The sequence below is a fragment of the Micromys minutus genome (genome assembly GCF_963924665.1).
Source record: "Micromys minutus genome assembly, chromosome: 18".
In the NCBI taxonomy this organism is placed as follows: domain Eukaryota; kingdom Metazoa; phylum Chordata; class Mammalia; order Rodentia; family Muridae; genus Micromys; species Micromys minutus.
The window spans coordinates 15,302,098-15,314,377 of record NC_137953.1 but is presented as its reverse complement, the minus strand read 5'-3'; the positions used below and the strand labels follow the sequence as shown (position 1 = coordinate 15,314,377).

The 12,280-nt window shown below is 40.8% G+C and overlaps 1 protein-coding gene across 1 annotated transcript; it reads left to right on the top strand.

The window, feature by feature from the left end:
* Positions 1-250: 250 nt before the first annotated feature.
* On the top strand, positions 251-988 carry LOC308432524 (sororin-like; the record flags this gene model as incomplete). The annotated part of the gene is made up of 1 exon (XM_080932304.1): positions 251-988. One exon carries the CDS (start codon positions 251-253, stop codon positions 986-988), a length of 738 nt encoding a protein of 245 aa, XP_080788430.1.
* Positions 989-12,280: the final 11,292 nt, after the last annotated feature.

The following is a 12,280-nucleotide window of genomic DNA, read 5'->3' as shown; positions in this document are numbered from 1 at the left end:
GGCCCTGATTCCTTAAATAAAAAGAAAGGGGGATATGTGGGGAGCCATGGCTAAGAAAATAGCCAAACTACAACCATCTTAACACAGCAGCCTGTGAGCAGCTGCACCTCCGCCTGTGGGAACCTGACCTTTCACCTGAGCCTTCCGGGAAGCACCACAATGGGCCTTGCCAAAAAATAACTGCCAGGAAAACTTCCTGTTTGGCGCAAGCTGGAGTAGGCGACCGCGGAGACTGAGCCCGACCACAAATATGTCAGAGCAGCGAACACGATCAGGAGTGGCCGCCCAGCGGTCTGGGCCCAGGACTTTACTTACTAAATCTTCAAAGACGTCCAAGTGGAAATCTGGCTCAGATATTCCGAACACGCTCCCTGAAATCTGGCCGAAGACAACTCTAGCTGCCTCAGTCAGAAAGGCCATCGTCTTGAAGAAGATCGGAGCTCATGCAGTAGAGGTCCCAGATGTCCACACACCACTTCGAAGGATTCCAAGGATCTCTTTTATCTTGGAAAAAGAAAACAACCCTCCGCTCAAGGAACCCGCTAAAGAGGACCTCTTCAAGACTTGTAGTGTCACTGGCACTCCCTCCAGCACCCCTGTGCTGTACACTCAGAAGGTTGAGTCTGGTTCTGGAGAAGAGGAACTGGACACCAGAGATTTGGAAATGTCTCAGAAAGTCAGGCGGTCATATAGTCGGCTACAGACCCTCGGTCATGCCTCAACCTCCACCCCTGGCCGCCGATCCTTTGGCTTTGAGGAACCTGAAGACTTGCCTGGAGTCTCACCTGTTGTGGGTTCCAAGTTAATTGAGACCCCAAAGGTTTCTTTGAAGCACTTGGTTCCAGATAGAACACTCCCTGGAATCTCTCCCCCAGTTGTGAAAGAGAAACGAAAGAAGAAGGTCCCTGTGATCCCGAAATCAGAGCTGGATAAGTGGGCTATGGCCATGAAGGCGAATTTGAAGCTGCTGAGCGGTTTGATCTTCTGATTGAATGAGATGAACTGGGATGCCAATCATTGAGTAGGGTGAACTGGCTGGCTCTTCATGTACATACTGTGCCCTTTGAGTAGAACAGAATATATGGAGTCCTCTTTACTAGCCTTATTACCCAGAAAGGTGTTCCTGGCCTCTTATCATATTGTGTCTAGTGACCCTGGACTTTCTACCTCTGCCGTGTTGGGGATGAGAAGCCGCTTTTGCTCTGAGGCCAGAACTATCAGAAACTGGTTTAGCCATGGGCTGTCTCTGTTGTTGCGACAAGCCACCAGCCAGTAAAGAGGGTTTGTGTTCTGCTTTGTTTCTGTAGAGTTGAGAGGACTTAGAGGCCGGGGGACAGTTAAATGCTTGAGGGAGGGTCTGGACATTGAGTCTGTGAAGTCTGGGATATGAAAGGAGGGGGAACAGTGACTATTATGTAGCAACTGGTCTGTGTCTGCTGTTGACATTGGTGAATGGGGTACTGCTGCTTTCAGCAAAATGGGTACACTTGATAGTGTGGGCCTCAGATGCACCAACATAAGGTTTACAGTCTCCGCTTTGAGCTCTTTCCTCACCCACATCTGCTTCTTTAAACACAGCTGCATGGTCTCAGCTCAGGACATCTTGTCACATCTCTCAGGTGCTAAACAGCTGGAGTCCTGATGGCAGCTTCTGCTGTGAGCTTAACTATTGTTCTCACCTGAGACCATTCCCAGGGGGTTGTTGGGAACAAAAGTGGATGTATCATGGTTTCTGCGGTTCCTTCCTGCCTACCACCTCCTCTCAATTATGGTAAAAGTAATGGTTTAAAGGAAACTGGACTTCCGACATTTGCAAGTTGATGGGAATGAGAACCCACGGGAGAGCCTGGTATACCAGGATGGATTCAGTGGGACACTCCTGCAGGACCTGTCTTTCTGTTCTGTGGACTTTGGCTGGATCATGCTGAATTGCTTGCTACCTTCACTACAGATCTTTGAGGAACGAATGTGCAGCCTAAGGGAAAGGTGGCTTGATTTCAAATAAACTTTAGAAGTCTGAAAAAAAAAAAAAAATAACTGCCAGGTGACAAAACAGGATATTCCAGAAAAAGCAGGAGACCCTCCACAATAGACTGCAGCACCACCCTCTTCCATGTTCTGAAGATTTTGCAAAATTCCACTGCATTCTACCTTCACCCTGCTTAAGTCTACATAAGCTGTAAGCATTCTATCCTCAATGAAGCCTGGACACCATCCAGACTGACTCTGTGTCATTGTTTACACTTTGGCTTCCTTTCTCTCTCACCCTCAATACTTTTAGGATGAAGGCCTCTTTGGGACACTGAATAACCTGACCTGCTGGACAGGTCACCAAAGAAGAAAAAATGTGGGCCTGGGCCTGTCCCTGAACCTGAAGGGGCCTGGGCCAGAACCAAGATGTGATATGGGCCTTGGCCTATCACTGACACTGAAGAGGCCTGGGTCCAAAGAAAAAATAGGTGGGCCTGGGCCTATCCCTGACCATGAACAGCCCTGGGTCCAAAGAAGAAAAAAAAATGTGGGCCAGGGCCTCTCCTTGACCCTGAAGATGCCTGGGCCAGAACCAAGATGTTATGTGTGCCTGGGCTTATCCCTGACACTGAAGAGGCCTGGGTCCAAAAAAGAAAAAATGTGGGCCTCAGCCTATTGCTGACCCTAAGATGAGAGGGCTCAAAGAAAAAAAATGTGGGCCTGGGCTCATCCCTGACCCTGAAGAGGCCTGGGCCTAAAGAAAAATAAATGTGTGCCTGGTCCTATCGCTGACAATGAAGAGGCCAGGACTCAAAGAAAAAGATATGTGGGCCTGGACCTATCCCTGACCCTGAAGAGGCCTGGGCCCAAAGAAGAAAAAATTTTGGCCTGCGTCTATTCCTGAACCTGAGGTGTCTTGGTGCCAAAGAAGAACATATGTGGGCCCAGTCCTATCCCTGAAAATAAAGGGGCCTGGGCCAGAACCAAGATGTGATGTGTGCCTTGGCCGATCACTGACCCTTAAAAGGCCTGGGCAACCAAAAAAAAAAAAAAAAAAAAAAAAAAAAAAAAAAACATGTGGGTCTGGGCCTATCGCTGACCATGAAGAAGCCAGGACTCAAAGAAAAAAAAATGTGGGCCTGGGCCTATCTCTGACCCTGAAGAGGCCTGGGCCCAAAGAAGAAAAAATTTGGGCCTGGGTTTACCCCTTACCTTGAAGAGGCCTAAGCCCAAAGAACAAAAATGTAGTCCTGGGCCTATTCCTGACCTGAAGAGGCCTGGGCTAGAACCAATATGTGATGTGGTCCTGGGTCTATCCGTGACTCTTAAGTGACCTGGGCCCAAAGAAGATAAATTATGGGCCTGGGCCTATCGCTGACCCTGAAGAGGCCTGGCCCAAAGAAGAAAAAAATGTGGGGCTATGCCTATGCCTGACCCTGAAGAGTCCTGAGCCCAAAGGAGAAAAAAAGTGGGCCTATGCCTATGCCTGACCCTGAAGAGTCCTGAGCCCAAAGGAGAAAAAAAGTGGGCCTTGTCCTATCTCTGATCTTGAATAGTCTTTGGCCAAAACTAGAAGAGAGGCAGGCCTGGCCCTCTCCCTGACTCTGAAGTGCCCTGGGCTCAAAAAAATGAAGTTATGTGGGCCTTGGCCTATTCCTAAACCTTGAAGATGTCCAGGCCTAAAAAAAAAGAAATGCGAGTTTGGGCTTCTCCCTGACCCTGAAGTGGCCTGGGTGCAAAGAAGAATAAATGTTGGCCTAGGCCTATCCCTAACCCTTGAAGAGGCTCAGGTCAAGAAAGAAGATAAGTGGGCCTAGGCCTATCATTGACCATGAAAAGGCCTGGGCCCAAAGAAAAAGAAATGTGGGCCTGAAGCTATCCTTGACCCGGAAGGGGCCTGAGCCCAAAGAAGAAAAAAAGTGGGCCTGGGCCTATCATTGACCATGAAAAGGCCTGAGCCCAAAGAAGAAAACTTTGTGGTCCTGGGCCTATCCGTGACCCTGAAGAGCCCTGGCCAGAACCTAGATATGATGTGGGCCTGTGCCTATTGCTGATCCTGAAGAGGCCTGGGCCAAAACAAGATGTGATGTGGGCCTGGGCCTATGCCTAACTCTTGAATAAGCTCAGGCCCAATGAAGAAGTAATTTGTGCTTGGGCATATGCCTTACCCTAAAGTTGCCTGGGCCTACACCATGATATAATTTAGTCCTGGACCTATCCCTTACCCTGAAGAAGCCTGGACCCAAAACAAGAAGAAATGTGGGCTTGGGACTCTCCCTGACCCAAAGAGGCCTGTGCCCATACCAAGAGCCGATGTGATTCTTGGCCTATTCCTGACTCTAAAGAGCCCTGGGTCCCAAAGAAGAAGTTATATGGACTATTCCTATCTTTTGTCTCTTAAGTGTCCTTGGGCCTTATACAAGAAATTATGTGTTCCTGGGCCTATCCCTGACCCTGAAGAGTCTTGGGCCCAAAAATAGAAGTAATGTTGGCCTGGGTCTATGCCTAACTCTTGAATAAGCTCAGGACCAAAGAAGAAGAACTGTGTGCCTGGGCCTATGCTTTACCCTGAAGATGCCCAGGCCCAAAGAAGAAGAAATGTGGACAACAGGCCAAATTTCTAACCCTGAGGATACTTGTGCCCAAATCAAGTAGAGTATGGACCTCTGCCATCCCTTGGCCTTTAAGGTACGCAGAACCAATCCAAGAAGGAATGTGGTCATGGGCCTAACTCTAACACTGAAGAAGCTTGTGCCAAAAATGAAAAGAAATGTGCGCCTGGGCCAAAACAAGAAGAAATGGGGCCTGGGCCTATCCCTAATCCTCAAGAGGCTCAGGTCACAGTAGAAGAGATGGGGAACTAAACCCTTCCCTGGCCTCCAAGAAGCCTGGGCCCTAAGCTAGAAGGGGCTATAGATGTAGCCAGTTCTTCAAATAAAGAGCCCTGGGTCAAACCAAATAAAATATTGCCAACCCAAGCCCTGACTCTGAAAACAGAAAGGCTATATAAAAAGAAAATCTGACAACACCACACCCTAAAACTGATAAAGTTTGGGCCCAAATATAATATCGAAATTATTTTGGATTAACCCTTACTCATAGATACCTTGGCCCAAATAAAGAAATGTAGCCAGGCCATGTTAAAGTGATACAATATTGTGGTTAGTATACCATGAAGTGGTATGAATTTCTTAATTTCAATTGATACTATGATTATTTCTAGGCCACACCCATTACTCCAGGAAGGCTGAACACAGCTTAACCACTAAGGGTGCTAATCTGTTGAGTACAATAATGGCAAAGGCCATTAAGTGACATCATTGGGATCCTGGCAGCTTTCTAACTACAGAGTACCAAAGGTCCAGTTTAAATTCAAGGGTGTGTGGGCCACACCCTCTCTTTTTATGATCTTGGACAACCCTCACTTCATGAAGCTAGGACAACATCAAGGTCTTGTAGTTTTACATTATTCTTTTGTGGGCATTTCATGCCTTTGCACTGTGTATATAGTTTTAAATAAATATAATGTTCATCTGCTATATTTTGGCTTTTTCCCTGTGTTTCTAAATGATGGTATTCAAACCGCAGCGGAACTTCTTAGAACAGGTTGTCATGGCTACAGACAGCCAGTGTGGGCAGCTGGACGAGCACATCTTTCTCACCTGCTGGTCCTATATGTACAGCACAGATCTGAAGGCTCACACTTCTTCCTGAAGATCAGTGGACTCTGTCCATGGTTTGTATCTATGAATTTAGTTGGAGTCTCCCAGGGAAAACTAAAGAAAGGGACCAAGTAAGCAAGAGCCCTCGCCTAGCGAACAGTAAAATGTGCTAAGTTCCTTCAAATACATGAATTAGAAGTCAATGTCTTGCAATTCTGGGCTTGCCCCTGATGATCTTCAGAAGGTTAGGTGACAGATTTTTCTGGTATGTTTATTATCCAGCTGCATACATCTCTGGATCCCATTTCCATGGTCTTGTCAATATACTTTGTTTTAGTGCCCCAGAGTCTTTGTGTGGAGTTTCAGTGGACATCATCCTGTGGTAAGATGTAGGAACTCTTGTGAGGCTGTTCTGGGAGCTCAACCCTTTGCTCACTAGTGGTGGGGACCTGGCTCTTTCTCTAGGCCTAAAAGGACCCTTTTCCATGAGCACAGCACTCTCTGCTCAGTGAGAACTCCTTGTGTGCACTCCCTGGGCCTATATGTCAGGTCGCCTCTGGTCCAAGTGTAAAAGTGCCTGTGGAGCTAATCTTCCAGCACTGCCTTTCTCAGGCAGATCATGATTCTCTCTGACACAGGCCCAGACACTGATGCCAAGCATTCTCTGTGCTCTTGGTATTCATGGCGCAACCTCACTAGGCCTGTGTCCCAGGTTCTCTGTTGGTCAGGGTGGAAATGTGCCTGGGTTTCTGATTTGTAAGCACAGCCTTTCAGGGCAGATGCTGATACCCTCTTACTGTGCGCTGAAAGGAACCTTTGCCACAAGCATCTCTGAATGTACAGCCTTTCTGGGCCATGGGTTCTTTTATATAGTGTATTTTTAGCCAATGTTCTTGTTCAAAAATGTTATCATCTTTATAGAGTTACAGACAATTCAGTGGCATTGTTTACATACTGACAGGGAGAAAAATAATCTTATGAATTAGGTTTTTGTAATCAGTAACACAGAACAGTATCATGTCATCATAAGAATGGTAGTAAATAATAAAAAATGATATCAGTATCTCACAGAAGAACATGTGACAGCAACATCAATAAAACCAACAATAGAGAACCTACTGGTTGGAGGACTGACCTTCAGGGAAGAGTTCTAGATGCTTTTACAGAGAACCTGAGTTCAGTTATTAGCACCAATACTGGATGACTCACCACCCTCTGTAACTCCATGAGCAAGGAATCTAGTATCTGCCTCTAAACTCCCTGGGCACACACAAAGAAGTGGCATGCATATACATATACACACAATATACACATGAATAAAATGAGATTGTTTTTAAAATTTGTAAATGACTACATACCTTCATACTATTTCAGGATGCAGTTAGTACACACGGACTTATGAATAAGTATATTTCTGTGCTCTTAATTCTTTGAGTAGAAAATTAATATTGCAAATAAAGTGACTCAAAATATTTTAAAGTATTTTATGTGGAACTACTAATGATAAATATAATCCCTTCATATATTGTCTCATGAGCTTGTCCATAGTTCAACCTTCAATAGACAAGATGTATTGTTTTTCTTAATTTCAGAAAATAAAGCTACAGAAACTTTGTGTGCTCTTCACATTTTAAGTTATTATTAAAAAAATGAAACAATGAAGTGATGAACTAGATAAGTAATAAGTAATAACTTTTTTCTCTTTTCACTGAAAATTCTAATTCAAATCCAGGTACAGAACGGAGCATCATTAGCTTCAGATGTTACCCATGGAAACACTGACATTTTCTTTTTTTAATTAATTAACTTTATGTATGTGAGTACAGTGTCATTGCCTTAAGACACATCAGAAGAGAGTGTCAGATCCCATTAGAGATGATTATGAACCACCATTTGGTTGGTGGGAATTGAAATTAGGACCTGTGGAAGAGTAGTCAGTGAGTAATCAAGTAGCCATCTTTCCAGCCCTGACATTCTGTTTAAGACTAAAATTACTGGTAGATCAATTTTATCCTTGCATTGAATAAAATGGTAGATACTTGCTCAAGCTTTCTAAAATTATATTCATAAATCTAAATTTAATCTTGATAAATGCATATTTAAATAAGAATTACTCTGCTGAGCATTATGATTTTTTTGTTTACCTTTTACCTTGGATCTTGTGTTGTGTCTGAAACCTTCCATTAAGCTATATTTGAATCCTGTTGCTTGATTTTAAGTAGGAAAGTTCAAGACTTTACCAAGTTTCACTGGTGTTTTTGTTTAAATCATGTGTGAATTACTAGCCTATATAGACAAATATTGCCTCTCACTTTGAAATTTGATGGAAGCTGTAAGGACTTTGATGAATTGTTTTTCTGACCCCGATTTTGTTCTCAATTTTCATGTTTCATTTTCTATCATTGGGCAACTCAGATTGCTCATTTTGTTAGCTTATTTCCTTAAAAAGACATAATTCATGTTTTTATTATGAAAATTTAAAAATCAATATGGAATTCTTCAAGCATAAGAAAGTCATCATAATAATATATCTTCAGGAAAGTGAAGTAATTGAATTAATTCTTGATGCCTTAATACTGTTCATAAATAAATGTTAGAATACCTTGTCCATACAGAATCAGACAAGAACTTGTTCCATCCATAATTACCTCTCAAAGGCCATTTTGTTAATTATATTGCATGAAATCACTTCTGTGATAGTGTACATACAAATTATTACATCATTATAAAACACACAAATCAAGTGGCCTGGGATTTTGATTAAATTTAAGACAGTTTGATTTTTTTATCCCCCAGAGGTTCCTATCTATCAGAACTTAATATTCATGTTAAGGGATGCTGTTTTGAGGAATATTTAAACATATTATAAAATATCCTTGCTGCACTGCCAACTTTAATAAATTGGTATTATTATTATCATTACTATTATTACTTACATAATGTTCAGAATAGAAATAAACTCAAATCTCTGCCTTTTCTGATAGGTATATGGTATATTAAAACATTCTTTGTTACTCGGTATTTTCTAGGATGGAGTTTGTGGTGGAATAATCTTTTTCCAGAACGTATGTCAGAATCTCTATATTACTGATCAGCACAAAAACACATAGTGTAAGAGCTGCAATTTTTGGATAAGAATATTTAATATTAGATTATACATTTTGGATAAATAAAACGGACATTTTTGAAATATCCACTTTACCATAAATTATTTGTATATATCCTCTTATGAAAGATCTTGTTTATCCTTTTCAAAAATGATACTGATAAAATCTAGTTCAAATTTAAGAACTTGACTTAATTTGATCTACTGAAGCTTCAAAAAAAACCATTTGGTATCTTTTGGGAATTGTAAATGTACAGAAGATATTAGATGACTTTTCTTAAAAGGGCTAAGATTTATTTAGTGGTACTGGAGGCCAGTGAGATAGCTCTGGAGTAAAATTACTTATTGCCCATTCCTGAAGACTGAAGTTCAATAGAGAATACCATAGTAAAAGGAAAGAACTGTCTCCCAAAATTGTCCTTTTTTGCTTTACATAGTCATTTGAGCACATGACTACAGGCACATGTGAGTGCACACACACACTCACACATGGACATGTACACACACTTCTATGAAATGAAAGCTTAAAAATCACATTTGTTTCAAAGGTAAGGCATAGCAAGTAACTTCATGTCTAAGAATAGTGATTTTTGTCTTATAATTGTATTTGAAAGAAAAAGTATGGAAGGCTGTCAGAAATCTAAAATTCATTCTACCTTATGACCAATCTCCAGTAAGGAGGAATAGGTACAAATGGTACAATATATGCCCAACAATTCCAGGAACACATGGGATTTACATACACTTTTCATATAGTTGTTCAATGATTTCTAGTATGTGAAAGACACTATGGATGAGGAAATAGGAAATGTGTACAAGCTATTACATGTGTGCAGAACAAAATCCTTATGTAATGCCAAAGTAAACAAATACTTTCCCCAAGAAAGAAGTAAATATTTAGCAAAACTACAATGAAATGGAGAAAAAGAGTCTTTTCCTAAGATAGAAGTAGATTGAAATTCATGCTAAGAACATCAGACAAATCTGCAAATATAAATTGCAAAATCGACATGACTAGTTCACAAATTTAATATTAGTTCCAAAGACTGTGCTATATAGAACATCATAAAGAAATAACAATAAAAATACAAATAGCAATATCTTAAGGAAGCTGGCTGTGTTACTGACTCGTGTTCAGAAGTGAAAAAGTCTCCAAGTATGGCTAAGAAAGACTGATGTAAATTCTAAAGACTGTATGCTCATGTAATTCATATGTCCCTGTTTTCTCTGCCCATCGCCTTTGAGAGAAGTTTTCAAACAGAAATTGAATCCATTTCAGGAGACTGCTGTATCAGTCCTGTTCCCCCAAGTCAATTTTCAAAGAAATTCTGGAGGTATTGAAGGAACTAGAGGTTATGGCAACCCCACAGGACGCCTAATGAGTCAACTAACCTGGACCCCTGAAATGTCCCGGGTGACTGAGCCACCAAACAAAGACACCAACCACTAACTATATATAAGTAGCAGAGAGCTGCATCTTCTAATTGGGAGAGGATGCTTCTAATCCTAGAGAGACTTGATTCAACTGGGGGTTGGGGAGGTGCTCCTTCTCAGAAGCAAAGAGGCAGGGGATACATAAAATTCTGCATAGAGAAAGACAAAGAGAGGGGGGGAGAAGAAGAAGAAGAAGAAGAAGAAGAAGAAGAAGAAGAAGAAGAAGAAGAAGAAGAAGAAGAAGAAGAAGAAGAAGAAGAAGAAGAAGAAGAAGAAGAAGAAGAAGAAGAAGAAGAAGAAGAAGAAAAAGAAGAAGAAGAAAGAAGAAGAAGAAGAAGAAGAAGAAAGAAGAAGAAGAAGAAGAAGAAGAAGAAGAAGAAGAAGAAGAAGAAGAAGAAGAAGAAGAAGAAGAAGAAGAAGAAGAAGAAAAGAAGAAGAAGAAAGAAGAAGGAGAAAAAGATACAAATAAGCAGTTAGTGAATTGTTATTTCTTGTCATAGAGTTTCAGAGGCTAACTCCAAAAGATTATATCTGGAAATGTGACAGTATTCTAAAACAGGCTTTTAACTATAGTTTTCTGAAAGAGAGTGACTAAAGAACCCATAAAATAGGTTGGTCACCAAGAGTCTCTGTACATCAACCCCAAATAGATTTCATTTACAATAGAAGTAAGGTGGCATTCTCTTAGGCTGTGGCACACTCTCGGCAATCAGCTCAGACACATGAGAACAGAGAGCTGCTTTGCCTTCTAAATATCTCTTAGAATTTCTAGAAATCCGTTCAGTTGTAGGTTTGAATATATTAATTTCCTAGTAAGCTTGTTTTCTTTATTCCTTTATCTGGAGGATACTTTTGATATCTTAATCTTAGACAAAGAAAGTACCCTGCAGTCAATTTCAGATTGAATTTTGTTTTGTGTTATGTTGGCATCCCTGTTAATTTTCCATTAAATTTTCTGAGACAATAACATGATGTGCAAAAATAAACTTTTATAATAAAGTAAACTTTATATACTAAGACTAATATATTTTAGAAAATAACACTTGTGGTACTAGGAGGATGGTACTGATTTTTTTTTAATTTGTATTTTGATCTTATTTCAAGCTTTAAGTTGTTATAAAGCTAACAGGAAAACAGAATAAATCCTACAAACAAACTAACATCAAACACACAGCGTTTAAAACAAAATTTAAAAATATGCTCTTACAATTATAGCAACTCTTTAAAGTATTAAAATATTTAATTATTTCCTTATTTTTAGATAAATTCATCATTAGAAGATAAAAACTTTATGAGGCCAAAACTCACATTCAAGACTTGTGTCACTGAGGTTCAGTTTGTGATTTCAGAAACTCAAGCTATGCCTATTAGCTCATTTTTTTTCCTCTTTACTACAGTTCTACTTGGAGAACTCTCCGCTACCTCTCCAGACCCATGTCTGCTTGCATGCCACCATGCTTCCAACAATTTATAATGAACTAAATCTCTGACCTATAAGTAAATTCCATTTAAATGTTTTCCTTAATAAGAGTTACTGTAGTCATGTTGTAGTTGTATAATCAATCAGACACCTAAACTAAGATGCTAGACAAGAAACAGAAGCATCCCACATACCTAGCAACAGGTAGTAAGATAAGTAAAATGATATATCAGACTTAACAGAAAAAGTGATTAAACTTTGAAGATGTTGTGCTCAATGAACTAAGCCAGTCTTAAACAGCAATTGTTTCCTGATTTGGTATATAAAAGTCTGAACTGGCAAACTATAACTAGGCGAAACGTTCAATGAAAAGCTGGTGCACCAATATGATCCATCCAGCAGATCAGGTTATTCAGGGTCCCCAAGAGGCCTTCATTCTGAAAGTCATGGGGGTGAGAGAGAAAGGAAACCCAGCGTGTAAAGAATGACAAAGAGACAGTCTGGATGGTGTCAAGGCTTCATTGAGGACAGAATGCTTACAGCTTATATAGGCTTAAGCAGGGGGAAGGCAGGATGCAGTGGAATTTTACAAAATCTTCAGAACACGGAAGGGGTTGGTGCTGCGGTCTAGCACCAACTTCTCTGGTGCTTTTTCTGGAATATCCTGTTTTGTCACCTGGTAGTTAT